This window comes from Muscardinus avellanarius (genome assembly GCF_963383645.1).
Source record: "Muscardinus avellanarius genome assembly, chromosome: 1".
NCBI lineage: Eukaryota > Metazoa > Chordata > Mammalia > Rodentia > Gliridae > Muscardinus > Muscardinus avellanarius.
The window spans coordinates 125,625,932-125,648,415 of NC_137786.1; the positions used below are offsets into that span (position 1 = coordinate 125,625,932).

The following is a 22,484-nucleotide window of genomic DNA, read 5'->3' on the forward strand; positions in this document are numbered from 1 at the left end:
GCTTTCAAAGCAGTTGGATTCACTGACATCAGAGCTAACATCTCAACAATTGGCTGTAGTCAAGAGGGTGAGCCTGCTGGAGCCAGTATCCAGAAAGTGAAACTGTGTGTTCAAGTTTCCCCGAGACCAAGGAAAGCCTGTGGTCCCCTGCCTTTGCTGTCAGTATCTCAAGGTCCCCAACCCAGCCCCAGCCCCTACACATGCATTTGACAGGCCCAGAGGCCACAGCTGCTTTGCTTGGGGAGCAGGCGTGATCAGAGGTGGGGTTCTTGCTCCTTGACAGCTCAAGGATCTGGCCTACATAGAGCTGATTAGTCTAGAGACCTGCCAGAATGAGGCTCACTGTAAGAAATCCAAGAGTCGGGAAGCCCAATGGCTTCATCCTGGCATATGTGTGCTAGGATTGCATGAGAGCCACTGCCAACAGCTGACAGTGCCGGGCACACAGAAGCTCTCAGCAGATAGCCACATCTACGAAGCAGTTTTTGTGATAAGCAGTACTCTGGATCTGTCCCCTGATAGCCAGCAACTGGGCATCGCTTGAGGGTACATGGGGTGGGCAGAGCAGGAGGAAAATGGCAAGCTGGAGCTTTGAGGACTTGGCCAATGGCTTCTACCCAGGGCCGGGCTAGGCAAGCATGTCTTTTTTTTTTTTTTTTTTTTTTTTTTTTTTTTTTTTGTGGTGCTGGGGATGGAAACCAGAAGCATTGTACCTCTGAGCTACACCCCCAGCCCTTTTTTACTTTTTGAAACAGGCTCTCACTGTTTGTTTCCAATGTTGAGGTCTTTAAATGCAATGAGCACATAGAAGAGTCCTTTAACTTGACCAAATGCCACCAAATGTGGTTGGCTGTGTCTTTAGTCCTTGCTGGTGACCAGGTGCGATGGGTACAGCGCTCCTCCTCACCCCAGCCCTTTTCCAGAAAGGCATTTTATTTTCTTTGTTGACTGGCTGAATATCTGGTGACTTAGACAAAAACTCTAACCCTCTCCTACCACGTGCCTGATTTCAGGAGAAGCCATCTCTTTACTGTCTGTTATTTCTCCTTATGAAGGAGCTGGGCATGAGCTCCTTATGAGGTCTCCTGTTAGGCTCTTTGTATTTCTGCCCTTGTGAACCAAGCCTCAAGATTTCATCTTGTTGAGATTTCACATTAATTTTTTTTAATGTGCCCAGAGGGATGTGTGTGTGTGTGCGCATGCATGCAACATACATGTGAATGAAAGAGGCCGGTACAGAGCAGACGGTGACCTGCCTGCGCCCCACACTTGCCAGGAATGGACGTGTCCACCCACCTGGGGGAGGAGAACTGGGTTGGCGCCCAGGCACCCTAACAGATGCAGTTCCAATTTAGCAACAAGAAGAAGTCCTCTCCAAGGCAACCCAGGCGAACATACCGCCCACTGGGCAGGACTAAAAATACACCCGCGTGGCTCCAACGTCACACCTGAAGTAAAAATACACCCAACCAGGGGCCGCTGGCTCCTTCTCCCCACCCCACTCCGATCGCTCCATCTGGTGCCTTTGAGGGGAGATGGAGAGGGCGAGGCAGGCACCTCCCTTCACACTCTCCCCTCCCTCCAAGACCTTGCCACCCCTCCCCACACAGACACCCCAGCAGAGCCCCAAAGGACACAGGCCCCTTTGTACCAACTGTGGCTAGAAGCTACCAGATGGCAGAACTGATTCAGGTCCCCCAGTACAGATAAAGTCTACGCCTGATATAACTTTTAGGATTGCGTCTCCCCACCTTCCTTCCCACAGCCGTTGCCGAGTGCATTCATTCAGCCGTTCCCATTCACTGATCTGCGGGATCTTCTGCGTGGTTCCTCTGCTGTGTGCCGCACACTGTGCCAACCCCTGGGAATTCAGCAAGAGCTAAGAGGAGGTCATGGGCTGTGGTTGCTCACCAGGAAGTGAGGACGACAGATCTGTGCACAAACGCCTGTGGTTAGTAGGGTGTGACCAGCGGCATGGCGAAATGAGATTAAAATCCTACTGGGAGCGCTTCTTTGGTTAAAACAAAGTGAAGTTCTGAGTTCCGAAAAATGCCGAGATGTTTCTCTCCCTTCACTTTCTGGGCCTGTGTTTCAGCTGGCACACAGGCTCATTTTCCAGCCAGTGAGTCAGTGGATGCTGGAAGATATATTTGTCAGAGTGGATGGTATCAATGTCGCTCTGAATAAAGAAGGTGACCACAGGCCAGGCGTGGTGGCCCACGCCTGTAATCTCTGTACTTGGGGGGCTGCAGGTTCGAAGCCAGCCTTAGCAGCTTAGTGAGACCCTGTTTCCAAATTAAAAAATAAGAATAGGAGGCCGGGCGTGGTGGCGCACGCTTGTAATCCCCGCGCTTGGGAGGCTGAGACAGGAGGATCCCGCAGGTTTGAAGCCAGCCTCAGCTGGCTTAAGAGACCCTGTTTCCAAATAAAATATAAAATAGGTCTGGGAGTGTAGCCCGGAGATAGAAGGTCCCTGGGTTCCACCCCCAGTACAAAAAACAAAAACAAAACAAAACAAAAAAAGAATAGGGCTGGAGGTTTAGCTGAGGTAGAATGCTCCTAGGCTCAATCCTTAACACCAAAAAGGAGAAAGTGTCCATACACCATTCCAGTGGACTAGAACAAACATTAGTCACCTACTAAATGCCAAGTGCACTCCACATTTCTTCATTCAATCTTTATAGGAGCCAGCCAGGAAGGTGCATCCCTGTTTAAAAAATAGGAAACAGAAGTGGGCATGGTCACATATGCCTATAATCCCAGATCTGAGGAGGCTGAGACAGGAGGTTGGAAGCCAGCCTCAGCAACTTAAAAATAAAAAGGAGATCTGGCTCAAAGGTAGAACCCCCCTCCCCAGTTCAAAAAAAAAAAATAATAATACCAGTGTGGTGGTGCATGCTTATAATTACAGTACTTGGGATACTGAAACAGGAGTATCACAGGTTTATGATCCTCCACAATTTAATGAGACCCTGTTTCAAAATGAAGAATAAAAAATCAGGCTGGTGGTGTAGCTTGGAGGTAGAATGCCCCTGGATTCATTCCTCAGTGCCACAAAAAGGGGGGGGGGACTCAGAGACATTCAGTAACCTGCCCCAGATCACACAGCTGCTATCTGTGTCCAAGTGCTTAGTTCACACTGCCCTGCTTCCCACCCCACACTGTGAGAGAAGGCAGGAGAGAAGCATCATTTCCTGTAATGCAGGGAGGGGCAGCACTTTCTTTTGCTTGAGCGACCCATCCTGAAACCTGTGTGGAAATGGTATCTGGAGCTGGAGTCTGGAAGCTCACTGACATGGAGGGATGCAGGAGCAGTCCTGGGGTGGGGCACCTGGGGCTTGGGTGCGGGGCAGGACCACATAGGCCACGGGTGAGCACAAGAAGCATAGGTAGTCAAGACAGTGAAGGGGAGGATTGCAGACTCGGGACCTCCAGCTGTCCCTCCAACCCCACCTCTCCACTGAGTCCATCTGTCCAGGAGAAATACTGAAAGATGTCTGGGGCCACTCAGGCAACACCAGAGAGCCTGTCTCTGGAGTGTGGGCTCCACATTTCTCTGGAATTCTCCTTGAGCCTTTTGACAGTGGAAGGATGCCTGGGAAAGAGCTGGGAGCCGGCCTGGAAAGCTGTTTCTAAGATGTTGTCTCTAATTCTGATCCAAATGGTCTCTGATCTGGGGCTCTAGAAATAGAGTCTATGCTGGGCATGGTGGTGTCCGGTGCATGCCTGTAATCCCAGTACTTGAGAGGCTAAGACAGGAGGAATGTAGGTTGGAGGCCAGCCTTATCAACTCAGCAACTTCGCAAGACCCTGTTTCAAAATAAAAAATAAAATAGGGCTAGGGTATAGGTCAAAGGTAGAATAGTTCTGGGTTCAATCCCCAGTACAAGGAGATACATACAGAGAGAGAGAGAGAGAGAGAGAGAGAGAGAGAGAGAGAGAGAGAGAGAGACAGAGACAGAGACAGAGACAGAGACAGAGACACAGGCAAGGAAAGAAGTCTAAATGGCAGTCCCTGGGAAGTTTCTGGGAAGACAGGCCTTTGGCAGTTTGATGGCCATTGTGTCCCTGGAGACTAAGTGATAGCTGGAGCGTCAGTCTCCTCCCGCCTCACCCTCACCAGCCGACAGTCTAATGTCCTCCAGAACAGACTGAGCCTGCCCAGGTCCCCAGTCCTGCTGGGTCAGCACTGAACATCGTGGACCAGGAATCTGGATCTCCTACCATATGCTCTACCCTCTAGGTCATCATCCTCACCCCAGCCAGGAAAGACTGGAGGCTCTGAACCCCTGTCCCCACTGGAAGGATGGCAGAGGGGATGGGGTGATTCTGGGGCTCCCTCTGCCCTCACTCCAGCAGGCTGAGTTTAGGCCATGAGGGAAGGTGCAGGGAGACCCGGGGGCTCCAAGGGCAGTCACAGGGAGAGGAGGTGGGCAGCCCAGGCAGGTGGCCACACACTTGGCTGGACCCATAATTGAGGTCTGTAGTACTACCAAGGTCACAGGGAAGGGATGGTAGAGAGTCTGAGAAGGAACAGAAAGGCATGACCATGAATCACAAGGTTTATCACCCAGAGAGAGCACGCAACACTAATGTCCCCCTGCCTGGGACAATCCTCGCGCCCCCTCCCCAGTCTTTGTGGTTTGCCTCTGGCCGGGCGTTTATTCCCTCTTTTTTCTCTTGGGTTTTTTTTTTTTTTTTTTTTTTTTTTTTTTTTTTTTTAATCTTAGTCTCTCTAAAGCGCTATATTTTTTCATCTGTTCTCACTTTTTTTTTTCTGTCTCTGCTTCTCTGTTTCTACTTCTTCCCTAAGCAGAAAAAAATGTTTAAAATTCAAAACAAAACAAAATACAACACAGCACAGCCAGGTTGTCCAAAGAGGAAAGAAGGGAAATGGAAAAACCCAACCGTCTTTTCTTGAGTCCCTTTGAGAAAAAGAATGTGTGTGGTAGCCACATAGAAAAACTTCAAGTTAGATAGGAGTATAAAGATTACCAGGAAACTGTGGTCTCCATCTCAGAAGATCTTTGAAAACCGTAGGGAAACTCATCAGGCCAATTTACAATAACAGTATCTGTCTAGGCCGGGGCAGTAGCATGGCCTGTGATCCCAGCTACTTAGAGGCTAAGGCAGGAGTATAGCAAGTTTGAAACCAGCCTCGGCGACTTTGTGAGACCTCCATCTCAAAATAAAAAGGGTCAGGGATATAGCAAAGTGCCCATGGGTTTAATCCCCAGTATTTCAAAAGAAAAAAAATAATATTTGAGGTGAGGAGGAATAAGATGGGCATTATTGAATCTCACCTGCAGAGGATGCTCTTTGAATCATTCCCCTAAGGAAGTTCTCTATCTTGAGTGTTTTGATTGCGGGGGTCCCAGCCTCTCTGTTGCGGAGAGAGAGGGTGGTGGTAGTCTCTGGGAAGGGCTTCCATCAACACCCTGACCCATCTCTAATTTGCTTTTCGGTGGGGGGGGGCTCCCCATTATACCCCAACCCCAAACTGGGCATTCCAGGCCAGCAAATTTGGATGATGTAGAAAACACGAAAGCAGAAATGTCAGAAGTAATTAAACCAAACGATGGCTTAAACCCCTGTAGAAATCAACACATCCGGTTTAATCACCTTCTTAAGCTAGCACAAGGCTGCAATTCTGTGGAGAGGCCTTCTTTATTTCTTTGGATCGTTAACAGGAACTGCATATCTTGAGCTTGATTTTAGTTCAGATGCTCCTGGGGAGAGGTGATGATGGTGGGGGTGAGGGGGGCCTCAGAAAAGAAAAAAGAAATAATAAAATATTATTTGAGATCATCTCTTCTTCCTGTCTACCCCGGCGGAGCCTGGTCTCTCCCTCCCTCCTGCCTCCGTCCGCGCTCCCAGCACCCGGGCGGAGACACAGTGCTGAATGTGCTAAATTAGGCCATTAGAGAAATTCATTTCTCTTTATTAGTCTGTGTCAAATCCTTTTTATTAGTGGCTGGAAACGACCTCTCTTCTGCAGTAAAATGTCATGCCAGTTCACTCCTTTTATTTGTTCTGCACTGACGAGGCTCAAACTCTCACTGAATTAGTGCAGTGAGATTTATTTCCTCCAAATTTTGAACGGCTTAAGAGAGATTGGGGTGGAGGGGGCGGTCACCCGGGAGGCGGCCTGGGGGGAGCCAAGCGGGGAGGGATCGAGGAGGGAGAAGGTGAGCTCTCACGGAGGTCAAATGTCCTCCGCTCTTTGGAAATAAAGTCTAATGACCATCTCTCATATCTTGTTCATCGGCTTCTGGGCACTGGGGACTGAGCTTCCAAATTCCTGCTTCTAGGCCCTGCAGGATGTTGATCCACAGTGGAAGAGACCTGGAGAGCCAGAAAAAAAAACTCCTTAAAAACCATGTCTGATGCCAGGCATGGTGGCGCATGCTTGTAATCCCAGCATTTTGGAAGGCTGAGACTGGAGGACCGCAGTTCGAGGACAGCCTCAGCTACTTAGTGAGGCCCTTTGCAACTCAGTGAGACCCTGTTTCAAAAATTAAAAAAAGACTAAAAAATAGGGCTGGGGGTGTTGCTCAGAGTTACAATGCCCCTGAATTCCATCCCCAGTACCACAAAATAAAAATAAATAAATAAATAAATAAATAAATAAATAAATAAATATTCTAGAGCTGGAGCTCAGTAGAAGAGCGCTTGCCTGGCAGTTGTGAGGCCCTGGGTCCTGTCCCCAGCACCATGAAAAAAAAAAAAAAAAATTCTGGTTGGGAAAATGGAGGCTCCAGAAGGCCAAGGTCCCACATCAAAGGGGCAATGCTTTTCCCTAATCCATTCTTGTCCAGGTGGCTTCAGGGCCAGCTTTCACAGATCCTGCCCTAGTCAGGATGGCCCCTAAACCAGACTGCAGCCAAGGCAGCTGGAAAAAGGTTCCTGACAACTTCATCTCTGTCTTAAGGGGGGATGTTGCAGGGTAGCTTAAAAAATGTAGGTCAACCCTTAGGTAGAGACAGCCCGGGCATCTGGAGAAGGGGCAGATGACTCTTTCATAACTGGGCTAGGACTGTCCTAGAGAAGCCCATGGCCACTGCTGCAGCCACAAAACCCAGCAGAGCCACTGGGGCACCATATCTCTTGGCGTGGCGCACTGCTTCAGCCATCCCAGTGTGCAGGGTGGCAGATAAGCGGGCAGCAGCCTGGGTACACTGAGTGGGTCATGCAGGAGGACAGAGTATGAGAACTACAGGCAGTTCCCGGCCCTGGTAGGGTTCATGAAGAAAGCTGTGGGTAAGCTCAGACACCATCTGAGCTCATGAGGTGAGCATGCTCCTGGGAGAGCAGGGTGTGAGAAGAGAAGACTGGGGAGCTGGCAGCACTGCTCACCATCCTGCCTTTCCAACTGCCCAATGCTCGGGTGGGGAGGGCTGGAGAGAGGTGTCTAGGCCAGCCTCCACCTCTGCTCCACCCTGCACTCTAGGGACTTTTAGCTAACTTGGGGGAAGACAGTTGGCATATTCTCTTCTGAGAGATAGCAGAAACCATAGAAAATACCACCAAGGGGCTGGGTCCATAGCTCAGTGGCAGAGTGCTTGCCTCCTAGCTTGTATGAGGCCTGGGTTCCATCCCCTGCATTGTAAAAAACAAAGCAACACACACACACACACACACACACACACACACACACACACACACTACAGAAATGCCCTCCATGCACATGCATATATCCAGCCTGGGAAGATCTGATGCCTACAAGTGGAAGCGGTTTATAAACAGACCCATCTTGGCTCTTCATAGAAGGTGTACATTGTTCCCAGCGTGTGTGGCAATGCCTCCCACCCCACCCCACAAAGACCAGCACCGGCTGAGTCCTGCAATCTTTCAACCTCATCTCCTCCACAGCCCTCCTGCCTACCTGGCTTCAGAGCATGCTGGGCTCATTCCTGTCTCAGGTGCTTTGCTCTTCCTCCTGCCCATGTCCCCTCTCCCTCAACTCTTTGCATGAATGTCCCTGATCTTCAAGGCTTAACTTAAATGCCACCTCCTCAGAGAGGCCCTCCCTGACCTGCTCCTCCCTGCAGAGGGGAGGCTGGAAGCAGAGATGCCCTCCTCTCCTCGCCCCTGGTGCTCTGAGCTGGGGGTCTTGGTCACAGCAGATCACACCTGCCCATCCCACACGCCACTCATGCTGGGTACACAGAACATATCTGTGTAGTACATATCTGTGTACTACATATCTGGGTACATATCTGTGTAGATATGACGCAATGACAACACACAGAGCAAATGCACATGCTGTACTCACGGCACACAGAATCTGTTCTTCAGATGCATACATGCCACCCTGCATGTATACATACCGCGCAAACGCAGCACCGTGGGCATACAGGGAAATGCGCACTACCCGTGCCCTTGCTCTGTTGACATCTGCATTCAACACCGGAGAACACATGTGCATATGTGCATGCTTATGCATGTTCATAAAACACACACACACACACACACACACACACACACGGTCATCTCTCCCCTCCAAAGCTGCCCACCAGCCAGTGCAAAAGGAACATGCGGTGACCGAGGCTGCTGCAGGTTGGGGTGGGGGCTGCACCCCCCCCCCACCTGGCACGGTGCTGCGGATTATTAGTTCCTGGTAATTTAGTGCCCTTGTACAGAGTCGATTTGTGCCTTTCATTCCTAATTGATCTAGTGGCTGTTTAAATGGCAGCAGGCATCTGTTGAGAGTAGGAAGGTTCATAAGGCGCAATAATTCATAACGCCGTCTGGAATTTGCCTTTCATGGCCCTCAGCTAAACCACTGCAGGGCTCTGCTTAAATTACAGCCACTGAGGCTTTCTTTGGTATTCCACTCAGGGCCAGGAGAATCTTGCATTAAACTGGGATCAGGTTAGATTAGACTATAATATGCTGCAGTATTAGTGGCTGCAAATGAAGACTTCTACTGGAGTTTAACCCCTTCACCTGAGGTCCTTTGTCTTCAGCCGGATGGCTAAACTCGCCCATTGTTTTTCCCTGCCGGCCAGCTTTCCACCGGGGCTCAATAGATCTTCTGGTAATTTGGGGCTACAGATGAGCCACCCTTAAACATTGACCCTCTTTCCTGCAGACTGTACACCCAAGCCGCAGCTGTGAGGCCCAGGAGTTTATACGTCAGCTCCCAAAACAAGATCAGAGAGACAGTGTCTGGGGCAGGTTCTGCCAAGCCCAGCTGCTCTTGTGAAGTGGGGACTTGCCTCCTTTCTTTCTTTCTTTTTTTTTTTTGGTGGTACTGGGGTTCCTGGAAGCCCTTTCACTTCTGGGCTACACTCCCAGACCTATTTTATATTTTTATTTGGAAACAGGTTCTCTTAAGCCAGCAAGGCTGGCTCCGAACCAGCGTGATCCTCCTGTCTCCACCTCCCAAGCGCGGGGATTACAAGCATGTGCCACCACGCACGCCTGGTGACTTGCCTCCTTTCATTCCCCAGCATCCTGAGCCCGAGTAGAAAGATATATATGGTATGGGTGTATGTATGGATGTATATGGTCAGTGGGGTAAACACTGTCTTTTTTTTTTTTTTGCCCAGAATTTTTTTTTAATATATTTATTTTTTTATTTTATTTTTTTCCATTTTATTTTATTTTAATTGGTTCATTGTAGTCATATATCAATCACATTGGAGTACAAGACTTGAGAGGACATACAAGCACACATCATCCAATTAGCCCTCATCCAGCCCCCATCCCATTCTCTCCCCCTCCCTCGATCCCATGCTTGTTTGGTGATTAACTTTGACACATTTGTTTATGTACCTCCTGCGTTTTAAAGAGGCTCCATCCTCCCCTATTCCATACCCTCTGATTGATCACCTTAGTTGCTTCACAATAGGGGCCTTTCTATAGTTCGACCTCTTCCTGTTGCCCCTTTCCTCCTAGTTATTGCTGATTAGGGGAAGCATCTGATTTTTATTTTCTGTGATATTTCTCTGTGCATGCCGTGTTGCAAGTACCGATTCCACTCTTGATGGCCCCAGTAGTTTTGCCCAGAATTTTAGAATTCTAGAATAGGACAGGCACCTTGGCATCTTCCAACCCACTTAAAAATGCCGTAAATACTATGTAGGCTGTATGTTCAGTTCTCAGAGTGTCCAGTCACAGTGTGCCCGAAGAGAAAAGCATTGTCTGTTTTCTTTCATGGGACTCACTGTGTTCTCCAGTATGGTAACTACTGGCTGCATGTGGCTGTTTAACTTTAAATTAATTAAAATAAAAAAAAATTAAGATGACTTGTCTTAGTTGCAGTATTCATATTTCAAGGGTTCGTTGACCTCACGTGGTAGTGGTGACCATGTTGGACTCTGCTGATTGCAGAAAGTTTCATCACTCCAGAAAGGCCAATTGGACAGTACTGGCTAGAGCATTCCCTCTTCCTCTCCCAGCAATCAGAGCGTCATCAAAAAATAAGGCGCTAGATATAGTGGACCCAGGAACCTGCAGAGGCAGACCAGAGAGGGATGTGCAGATGCTTTTATTTAGAGCTGCAGGGGAAGAGACTGGGGCTCTTGAGAGTCCAGGGTCAGCAACTCAGACACGTGCAGGCATGCACACTGCTGACATCAATGTGATGGGCACTTATGCATGCAAAGTAAGTGTGCATACATATGACATATGTACTCAACAGATACTTATGGAAAACCCACATACCTCTGCTAGATTCTGGACCTCCAGAGGTGAATAAGGTGGGCCTAACCCCAGCTCACAGTCGAGGAAGGCGGATGATAGAAACAATTTATGGATTATCTACATAGGAATGGAGGCGGGAGGGGGAGTAAGGGAAGCTTCCAGACACTGGTGATCTCTAAGCTAACGCCCATAGAGCACTTTAGGTAAACACTTCAGCTCGTATGTATACATCATTGAAACACATGCAGGTGTGCACGAACACACACACACACACACACACACACTGTATTCATTGACTTGTTCCTTCAGTCACCAAATACCTATTAAGTGCCTGCTATGAGGTACATTTCAAGATCTAGGGATGCAGCAATTATTAACACGGGGACAGTCTTGGAGGAAAACAGTGAACAAATAATGACGCAAATAATCATTTAATTAGAGTCAGGCTAAGGGTGCGCTGTTGGGAAAGTGCAGGGAGATGACACACATGTAATCGGCGTGTCTGACCTAAACCTAATCTCCCAACAGACACTGGACAGGTGGAGAAACCTGCCAACCTTGTGTGGATGAGTGTTTGGGCTCATGCACATTCCCTGCAAACACATTGGCTGCCCTCATCTGCTCTGGACAATGTGTGTGTGTGTGTGTGTGTGTGTGTGTGTGTGTGTCTGTGTGTGTGTGTGTGTGTGTGTGTGCTTCTATGATGTATATATGTGAGTTATATATGCTACCTGAAGTGGCACTATGGGTCTTAGCATGGACATCACCTACCACTAATGTTCACGTCCAGGACTTCTCTGGACACTTCCTACATTTCTTTTCTGGCCTGACTATGAACCAGAAATGAACACCTACTGCTTCGAAGGGTTGTAACTTCTCACCTCTCTCCAAATATCCATACAGCTTATCTCATCAAAAAGAAAAGGTAGGAGTCCTCTGAGGTCCACTGGGAGACTGAACCTTCATGCCAGGGCATGAAATGCTGCCACCGAGGTTGACGCTGGGGACTGGGGGGAAACCATGGGAGAAGTGATGGCATGTGGGAAAGGGAGCCTGGTGGCTTCTGAGCCCAGCCAGCTGCACGGTCTCTGTATGTGCGCATGTGTGAGCTGTTGATGTCCCCGCAGGCACCCTCTTTTCCCGCTCCTGACGCTGCTGTTTGAGAAATGTGAACAGGCCACCCAGGGCTCTGAGTGCATCACCTCGGCCAGCTTTGATGTAGACATCGAGAACTTTGTCCACCAGCAGGAGCAGGAGCACAAACCCTTCTTCAGCGATGACCCAGAACTGGACAATCTGGTAAAGACCCTCTACCTCACACCTTGGTTAGAGCCTTCCTCCCCTGCCATCCCCCTGAAATGCCCTAGAAACATTCCTCTCGTTAATTCATGCAGCAAATTATTCCAAGTGCCTAACCCCGGGTGGGCACCGGGTGCCCCATCATTCTAGCAGTTGAGAACCATTTTTAAGTTCCCAAACCAAAAGTTCCAGACTCAGGCTTTGTTGTCAAAGTCCCTCCTGTCTCTGTCCATGGTGGCACCTGCCTCTTCTGACCCACCATTTTGCAGTACAGGTCGGGGAGAAGAGAGTGGGACAGTTAGAGTGTCTAAGGTAGCTGCTCCAGGGCCTGGAGTCCTGGCACACCAGCAAATCTTTCTGGGGCTGCCCAAAGAGGAGCTGATGGCTGGCGTGCTGCTGTGTGGAAATGAGGGTCTCAAGAATGTTCAAGCATGTCAAGAGAGAGAAAATCCAGGGACACACTCATATTGAAAAGACCAGCAGAGGTCCTGCCCACTTAGGGGACACAGCAGATCAGGCCCCCAACATATATCATCATTACAGATTACAAAATTGACATGGCTGGGCCATGCCAGGATGTCACAAATCAGTAAGTTCAGTGGGGATATGTGAATCTACATTTTATATTTCCTGGGTAACTGTGATCATCAGTTAGATTTGGTGACCCCTGAGCCGATGGCATCTGAAATTCTCCTCTAGCCCTGGGAATTCTGCTGCAAGAGGACATTAGAAAGCTGCTCTGTGCGTTCATCACTCTAAATAGTCCTCCTGGAATTATTAACCACAGTCCCTGATTTTTCTGTGGGTGGATTGCCCAGATTATGCATGGTGAATTTGGAAACTCTGCAGAACTCTCCCGCACACATTGATTGATGGTAGTGCTGACCTCTTGTACCTGGAGTTTAGCTTATACTTGTTCCCAAAAGGAGAACAGAGCCAGAAAAGAAAATATGGTTCCAAAAAGGAATGAAGACAATTATTATACACATGTGCACGCGCGCGCGTGCACACGCACACACACACACACACACACACACACACACACACACACATGAGGCATGGCATATCTGCAGGATGGACGGAAATGATTTTGAGACTCTTCTGTGCTGTGGATTATCCACAACATTGTTTCTCTTGAGAGTTGAATGTGGTACTTTATGGAGTCTAGAAGAGCTACCAAGAGATCTGACCTGGAAATTTGTGAAGTGCTGTGATGGGGCCACCATCATTTAGAGCCTTGGCCAGAAGGTAAGCGCTGCTTCACTGTCTGGAGTGTTAGTGGTGGTACTGAGAACCCCAGCCTGCCTCAGCTCAGCCCTGGCCTTCCCTCTCCCCTGTTGCGGACTGAGCAGCTGTACTTCCCAAGGAGCTGGGCCACTGTCTCCAGGGTACCCTGGGGAAGCTTTCTCTGTGCAGGCTCTCCAGTTTCTCTGCTGATCAGCTGTCCTGGCCCTGCCCTGCTCTTTGGCTAATTAGAATCAGACCGCAGTTGAGAAGTAGATCTGCAGCACACAGACCCAGGCAGCCACTTCTGCAGGAGCTGGAATGAACATGGGGCCCAGGGCCCACTCTCCTACTTGACACAAAAACAAAATGAGGCCTTAGCCAGTAAGTAAATACCTAAAATCGTACTTAGAAATGTGAAGGAATCTACACTTTCTTACAAGGTAGGCGTCCTGGGGAAATAATGTCACATGCCTCTCCCAACCCTACCTGTTAGGTGAGTGATGGAAGATCCACTGAAGGCGACCACCCCCCCATTCCAGCACAGCCTGGGAAACAAAAATTCAACCAGCTCCTGGCCCCGCCTTGGCCATCACTGTTCAAGCTTCTCAGGATTCTGTTTGCTCAAAGAATCAAATTTCTTGACTCAACCCAACAAAACTGGGCGGAGTGTCTGCTGTGTGCCTGGCCTAGGAGCTGGGGCCATGGATGCTGGAGAAGCTGCCCTAGTAGCCCCAGACCCCTGGTAGTCCCTGGGCCTCAGTCTCAGGTGACTGGACTTAGAATGGCCCAGCTGGTGGAGTGATTTTTGGGTGGCCCATCTACTCAAGTGGACCTGATTGGCCTAAACAAGTTATACACAGTCAGTTCGTAAGTAGTTTGTTGGTTGATTGATTGATTATATAAATGGAGAGATTTGAAATAACATATAGAGGCAAAAGACCTGAGCCTAGTGTCACTGTTTACTATTTGTGTGCTTTTGATCTTGAAGCTCAGTTTCCTCATCTGTAGAGTAATACACCCATCTCACATGATTACAATAAAAAAAAATTAATGGGATAGCTTGTGGAATTAGTCTCTAAAAATGCCTAGCATCCACAGGATTGATCTCGAATGTAGTATCACTCTGTCAAGGAGTTCCAGCTCCCAAACTTCACCTCTAGCACCAAAGACACTATGTAGCTATTACCCTGAAACTTTGGAGGGGGAGTAAAATTGTGCCCTTTACCACTCCTGTTTCTGGTCCTATGTCAGGCAGGGAGATGAAGAGGCCAAGCACAGGAACCATCATTAGAACAAGAATCATGTCGCCAACCCAGCCGAGATGCACATAATTAGAAATTAGAAAAAGGTCAGATCGCGTTATTACCAGCTCAATCAGCTGCCGAGTGCCACAGCCAGTTAATTTGGCATCTGTATTTTTTACAACCCCGCACACGTAGCCCAACGGACTGTAACTCTTTATCCGGACAGATATACTGCGCAGCCGAGCAGGGACATAAAATGAGGGACCCCAAGCAAATGAGCTGAGATAATTGAGAGATTTATTTTTTATATATATGTGTGTCAGGGTGGCTTTCTTTGCCCTTGAATACTGACATTCATGGATGGGATTGTCAGGAAGGCACTTGGATCCCCCAAAATTCGGAAGGTCCCCTCCCCTCCCTTCAGCCTCCACCCTAGTACCTTGCTCCAGGCCGGGCCCTGCCCAGCTCTCTCCCAAGTCTGGGACTCCATGCCCTTTGCAGCTGGCCCTCCCCTCCCCCATGCACACTGCCGCCTGCAGTCTCCCAGAGTGCTCCTGCAGACAAATCCCCATGGGAACAGCTTGAGTTGGCTGCTCTTAGAGCTGCCTCAGAGATCAGAGAGAGGCCCCCAGTGATCAGGTTCTAAGGGAGCCGCCCTCATCTGGGAGTCGGCTGTCCCACAGCTCCCCACTGGACAGAACACAGATGCACAAGAAATTAGGGGGAAAAACCCAATCTAGGGAGAAAGATGTAAACTCACCCATTTTATAGCTAGGGACCTTGACATGTAGAAAAGTGACCTCTCAAGACAGAATGCGGGCCACTAATTCCAGATTCTGAGCTACTTCCCCTGTCACTCCATCTCTCCTCCCTGGTGTCAAGGAAGCCCCCACTTACGAATAAGAGAGGGCCATCAAGCCAAGCATGGTGGTGTAATCCCAGTACTGGGAGGCTGAGATGAGAAAATCATGGGCTCAAAGCCAGCCTCAGCAACTTAGTGAGACCCTGTTTCAAAAAAAAAAAAAAGTAGGGCTGAGGGTGTAGCGCAGAGATAGAATGCTCCTGGGTTCAATCCTCAGTAGCAAGGGAAAAATAAAAAATAAAATAAATAAATAAAATCTCTTCCCCTGTTTCCTGCACTTGACCCTCTCTATCTTCCCATTTTTATACCATGCAAGCAGCTTTTCACCCTCTCAGTGCCTAATCTGGATCGGTGGTAAACTCCCTGGGAGAAGTGGGCTCTAATTCCTACAGCCCCGCGGCTCTCCAGACCAGTTTCATACCTGGACCTAGATCCCCTCCTTGGGTCCAGAAGCCTCTGACTGGCAGTTGGTAAAGTTTGTAAAATTTGCAAGTTCCCCCAACCCCTTTGAAAGGTAAAAGCTTTTTGTTTTATAAAATCTGATTTACGGGCCCCCAGTGCAGGGCCAAAGTTTTATATATTATGCAAGATTTCAAACTAAGGCTGTAAAATGTACGGTTTCAGTTTCATGCATGGAATTTTTTTATGTGTAAATTTTTTAACATTTATGGGGCACGTTTTAATGAGACTCTGGAGTGGCTCGAGGGACAGATTAGGGCTGCCTGACCGCAAAGCCAGCTCAAAATGAGGCCCCCCAGACCCCTGGGCCCACTCTGAAGAGGCAGGGCCAGAGGCCGTGGCTGAGAATAAGGGGACACATGAAGAATCCAGCCCAGAGCTGCCCACAGAGACCTGAGGCGTCCCCATTCCACAGTTAGTCACCTCAGCCTTCAATCCAGGCTCTCTGCCTAGATAGGAGCAGAAAATCCCTCAGATACCAGGAGAGGGAAAGGAAATCAGAATAATCAGCGCTGGTGATAATTAAATCTGTGAAGCACTTAACAGATGCCAGGTACCATGCTGAACATTTTATACCTACAATCTTATTTAATCTCCTTTCCAAACCCACAAGGCATGTATTCATAGTATCCCCATTTTTTAGCTGCCCAGCATACTCAAGGCCCTGGGTTTGATTCTCAGCACCACAAAATATACATATAACCCCCATTTTAAAAGGAGGAATCACTAATAGAAGATCAGACACTAGACTGGTATCACACTAAACCTTTTCACTGTCGGATGGCTAATGTTTTCCTATGTGCTTCTAAAAGCCAGGTCTTGCTTAATTATTTTCCTGTCCCATCTCATTTAATCATCAGCATAACTCTGAGGGAGTCACTTTTTATTTTACTTTATTTTGTCCTGCTCTACCATTGAACCTCTTCCAAGACAGTCACAACTATCATCCTATTGTACAGATGAGTAAAGTAAAGTTCAGAGATTCAGTAAGTCACTCAAGGTCTCACAATAGTAGAAGACTTAAGATACTCAGCCTCCAAAGCCCATTGTCCTTGAGTACCCTACCTGGCTACTGAATTCTTCCAGTAGCTCTGTGAGGTAGTTGTTATCATCCCTATTCAACAGGGGAAGAAATCAAGGATGAAGGGCCCTGGGGCCAATAAGTTATACAGGTGGGACTTGGACCAAGTGTGTCTAACTCAGGAAGCCCAACTTAGGTCCTCTGGGCCCTCTTTGCCTCTCCATATTCGGAGGACATCAAAACAGGAGTGCCAGGTTCTAATTGCAGTGATTTGATTCACCGCGAGCATCGCTATCAGTCTCCATGAGCTGTTCATCCAGTCCCCACTCATCTGACAGTTCTCCAGTCCCTAGTATTCAGTATCCACTTTTCTTCCACAGTCCTTTTTTTTAGTCCTAGTGACCCCACACTTCCAACTGGTCCAGCCAAGCTGACCCGATCTGGAAAGATTCCCAATTAGCCTTGCGTTTTGGCTGCCCCAGTGGCCTGCAGGAAATGTCAGGGTATATTAAGGAATGTGTGTTTACAAACTTCTTCTTCTGTGAGGGAAATAGTTCCAGCTTCCCAACTTGCAGAAGAAGGAGATTGGGTAAAAGGAATCGGCCCCCAGGGCAAGGGGACCTCTGTTATGATTCCTGCTGGAAACAGAGCAGATTCCTAAACTCTGAGCCTCCAAGTCCTCATCTCTGGAGGAGTGATAAATAATATTGCCTGTATGTACCCCTGTAGAGATGCGATCAAATGATGTAACGGAGAGAAAATCGTTTTGTAAATTGTGAAATGCAATGTATACAGCTGTTTTGAAAGGCAAGGAATTATGATTATCAAGTGAAGAGGCCAGATCCCACAAGAGAGGCAACTATTTGGAAGGGATCTTAAAGGTGGAGAGAGGCCACATTGGCAGGAGGAATTGGCATTTATTGAAGGCCAACCACATGCCTAGAACATATGTAGACATGATCTTCTTTCATTTTCACAACGACTTTAAAGTGTTGGTAGTATTATCCTCCTAAGTTGTACAGATGATATTTAAACCACTTGTTCAAAATGTCCAGGCAGCAAATAATAAATTCAAGACAGCACAAAATGTGACTTCAGAGAAAATAACAAGTCCTAGTCTTATATACTTTCCTGGTGCTATGGTACTTCTGTACAGTAGGATAAGATTAAAATTTGGGGTTTTACCTTTGCTTTTTTGAAGGGGACTTCTTAGAAGATGAAGCCTGCATCTTTATGAGAGAGAGAGGAGGGGGGATCGCAGAACCTGGGAAAGGAGTTAAGAACACATCACATTTGGTGATGGTACTAAATTGTCACTGTTATTGCTCTAGAAGAGTTGAAGTAACTTTTTACTTAATGACTTTTTACTTAAATAACTTAGCCATTTAGAAACTTGTATAATAAATCAACACTTCATTCTGACTTAGAGGTAAAAATCCAAAACTTAAACACATAGGATAGAGATTGCATTACTAAACACAAGTATAGATGGACAAAAATTAAAAAAAAAACCCTGGGAATTGTTTTTCACTAGCTTAATATTAAATATCATAGAAAAGCCAATTGTATATGAGATTTAAAAATATATACACTTTTTTTTTTTTTGGTGGTACTGGGGTTCCTGGAAACCCTTCTATCTCCGGGCTACACTCCCAGACCTATTCTATATTTTATTTGGAAACAGGGTCTCTTAAGCCAGTGGGCTGGCTTCGAATCTGCACGATCCTCCTGTCTTTGCCTCCCAAGCGAGGGGATTACAAGCATGGGCCATCACGCCCGTCTCACTTACTTTCTTATGGTTTGTAAAGTAGGGTGTGTGTGTGTGCACGCACGCATGTGCGTGCTACTAGGGATTGAACCCAGGAGCATTCTACCTCTGAGATATACCCCAGCCCTATTTTATTTTTATTTTGAAAGAGTCTTGTAGATTAATGAAAGTCTCACTCCTTCCTGAGGCTGTCCTTGAACCCTTAATCCTCCTATCTCAGCCTCCCAAGTACTGGGATTATAGGCACGTGTCACCACTCTTACATTATTATCTGTTAGTCCTTATAAAATCTTGCCAGTTAAGCCGGGCGTGGTGGTGTATGCCTGTCTTCCCAGTACTTGGGAGGCTGAGACAGAAAGATCTCTGGTTCAAGGCCAGCCTCAGCTATTTAGTGAGGTTCTCTGCAACTCAGTGAGACCCTGTTTCCAAATAAAGAATAAAAAATGGAGCAGAGGGTGTAATTCAGAGGCAGAATGCCCCTGGGTTCAACCCCTAGCACCACACACACACACACACACACAAAAAAAAAATCTTGCCAGTTAGAAATTATTATCTCCAGTTTGCTTGCAAATGAAGAGACCGTGGCTCAGAGAAGTCACAGAATTTGTCCATCGGCACCAGAGGGGCTGGCCTTGAACTCAGTGTGACGGTGAACCTTATAGGCCTTCTGCTACTCCGGCAGCTCCCTGACCAGTGGCACAGCACAGCACTGCCCGTCTTTCTAATATTGAAGAGGTCCTACATATTCATTCCCTTGGAGTACCATTATGATTTACTCTACCTTCTTAAATTTTTAAACCAATTCTATTAGTGCATGAAAAAGTAATCCTTCTGTTGTGCATTATCAGACCCAAAGGTGGGTCCATTTTGGCCACTGTGCACCAGATCTGGCTTAAGCACTGCACATATATTCTATTTGAGAAAGCTATTCTGGGGAGATTTTACTTTTTATTTTATCTAACTTATCTATGCTTTCTTTTTTTCTTTCTTTCTTTCTTTTTTTTTTTTTTTGCAGGTCTGGGGGTGGAACCCAGGGGCATTTGACCTCCGAGCTACACCCTCTGCCCTATTTTTTATTCTTTATTTTGAAACCAGGTCTCACTGAGTTGCAGAGGGCCTCACTAAGTAGCTGAGGCTGTCCACGAACCGTGATCCTCTGGTCTCAGCCTCCCGAATGCTGGGATTACAAGCGTGCACCACCACGTCCGGCTTATGTTTTCTATTTTTAATAATACGTATTGTTGGGTCTGTATTTAAAATAAATTAATAGAAGTGTATACTTTTCTATATGTGTGAATATATATGTACATGTGTGTATATGTGTTTGTATATATACAGATTACGGCACAAGAGGATTTATAAAAAATATTGATTAAAAATATAAAATAGAACTAGGCATGATGATGCATGCCTGTATTCCCAACTATTCCGGAGGCTGATGCAGGAGACTCACAAGTTCAAGGTCAGCCCGGGCAACTAGTGAAACCCTTTCTCAAAATAAGATAAAGGCTCAGTTGTAGTGTGCCCCTAGGTTCAATCCAAAACAACAATAAAAACAAACCAAAAAAACCCCACATAATCATCTGGTAAATTAAAAAGAAAGAGAGGGAGGAAAAAAGTTTAAGGAATTGGGATTATTTTTGTCTGGAGAAGAGAAAACTAATTGAACAACTTATTGCAGTCAGATGACTGATCCAGTGTGTAGCGTACAGTACGACTCAGTATCTGTTGAAGATATAAGGGTACGTGAAGGGAAGTTGTGTCACTGGAGGTACTGGACGCTCTTGCTGCCTACAGAAGCCTGAAGAAGGCTGTTGCATTAAGCCTGGAAAGATATTGGCAGAATGTGAGCAAGAGCTTTTTTCAGCAGACTAAGGGAACGCAGAGGTGGTCTAAGGCCAAAAGAGAAAACGAGCCTGAGTCCTGTGCGCTTAGACTGTCCCTGCACTTGCAGGCTGATCCAGATCATTTTGTAGGACCAGTCAACTGAGGGCAGAAGTCCTGGTAAAAACAGGTGGGATCCAACAACCTGGGCTTCTCCCTTCCCACGCAGCCACTGGAGGTGAGGTGCCTGGATCATTGGCATGAGACTTGGGGAATCAGAATAGCGAAAGAGGGAACATGACCACGGAAGGTTCTGCAATCTCTAATCTTTATGTCCCCAAAGCTATTCAGTAGTTCTTCCTGTCACTGAGTCTCTCTCCCCATACACATACCCTTAACTCCCTGTCCACCCTTTACGCTGCCATTTTCTCTAGGCACTAAATCTTGAAAGTCAATATTGAGGGTGGAGAAACTCAAGCTCAGGGAGGAGGTCATGTGGGTTCATGTCACCTACCGGTTGTGTAACTTTAAACAAGAAAGACTTTATCTGAACAACTTCTTCTCCTCTTCCTTCTCCTCCTCCTCCTCCTCCTCCTCCTCCTCCTCCTCCTCCTCCTCCTCCCCCTCCCCCTCCCCCTCCCCCTCCCCCTCCCCCTCCCCCTCCCCCTCCCCCTCCCCCTCCTCCTCCTCCTCCTCCTCCTCCTCCTCCTCCTTCTTCTTCTTCTTCTTCTTCTTCTTCTTCTTCTTCTTCTTCTTCTTCTTCTTCTTCTTCTTCTTCTTCTTCTTCTCTGTTGATGGAACCCAGGGGCATCCTACCTCCAAGCTATACCCCCAGCCCTATTTTTTATTCTTTATTTTGAAACAGGGTCTCACTGAGTTGCAAAGGGCCTCACTAAGTAGCTGAGGCTGTGGACCGCGATCCTCCTGTCTCAGCCTCCCAAATGCTGGGATTACAAGCGTGCGCCACCATGCCTGGCTTGGACTTTTTTTCCCCCTCATATATACAATGTGGGCAATAAAGGTACCTACCTACAGAGGTGGTTCTCTGCAATAAATAAGGCATGGAACAGGCTTAGCACAACACAGTACCTGAGACATGGTAAGAATAAGAAATGTTTGGGTATCATTAGCAATCAATCAAGGATCTATTAAGTATCTTCTGCTGGGCTAACTTTTTTTTTCTTTTTTCTCTTTTTTTTTTTGTCCCAGAGCCTCACACATGCTAAGCAAGTGCTTTACCACTGAGCTATATCTCTAGCCCAACACACTAATCTTTCTGAGAGGCATAACCCAATATCTTCATGGCCAAAGTTAGGTAAAAAAATTAGGCCTGATAAATTTTATTTTAATTTTGAGTCACTAAATTGCTCAGCTTGCCAAGTACTGGGATTGCAGGCATACACCACCGTGTGTGGCTAAGAGCAAAGCTTTACTGAATTCCTAGCTTCACTCTGTGCCCAAAGGATCCACACTAAAGTCACCATTCTTCTCTATGCCTAGGACCAGTCAGCCTCCACCAGTCTCAGCCCCATAGAGGTGACACTCCGTAGGATGAGAGTTTGTGACTGAACCCTGCATAAAGCCACACAATTATTGGCTTCTGATTTTGAGTGACATTCTAATTAGTACTCCAAAAGCTTTTGATTAGTTGAGCTCAATCCACAAGCCCAGGCCAGGGAACTGAGCTCCCAACTTGAAATGCCAATGGGCTTAGAGAAGGGGGAGACTCTGGCCTCCGGTCACACCACTCCACAGCCAAAACTTCCAGGAGAGATTTTCTTTCTTGTGTCTTTCCTTCTTCTATTCTTTGAATTCTTCCCTAGGCATCAAAATGGTAGCCAAAAGCTGCTCGGAGGGTGGGACTAAATACAGACTCCCACATGGATGGTTTGTGTCAGTACAACAGGGTATGGAAAGGCAATAAGCACACCCTACCTTTTTATACTTTTTATTGTGAAATAATTGTAAATTCACAAGCAGTTGTAAAAATGAGTACAGATATCCTTATTCTATTATTGCGTAACCATAGCAGGAACAGTCCACCGAACTTACTCGGATTCCACCAGTGTTACTTCAAGCAGTCATGCATGGAGGTGTACAGGTGTGTGTCTAGTTCTACACAATTTTATC

The 22,484-nt window shown here is 47.2% G+C and overlaps 1 protein-coding gene across 6 annotated transcripts in view; it reads left to right on the plus strand.

Annotated features, from left to right (window-relative positions):
* Positions 1–22,484, plus strand: part of PKNOX2 (PBX/knotted 1 homeobox 2) — a gene marked incomplete at both ends in the record, with an annotated part of 84,286 nt that overhangs the window by 23,552 nt on the left and 38,250 nt on the right. For all 6 annotated transcript variants that reach the window (XM_080714178.1, XM_080714179.1, XM_080714181.1 and 3 more), the window contains one exon: positions 11,778–11,949. In XM_080714178.1, coding sequence (XP_080570304.1) covers positions 11,778–11,949 — 172 coding nt within the window. The remainder of the gene's footprint in view (positions 1–11,777; positions 11,950–22,484) is intronic.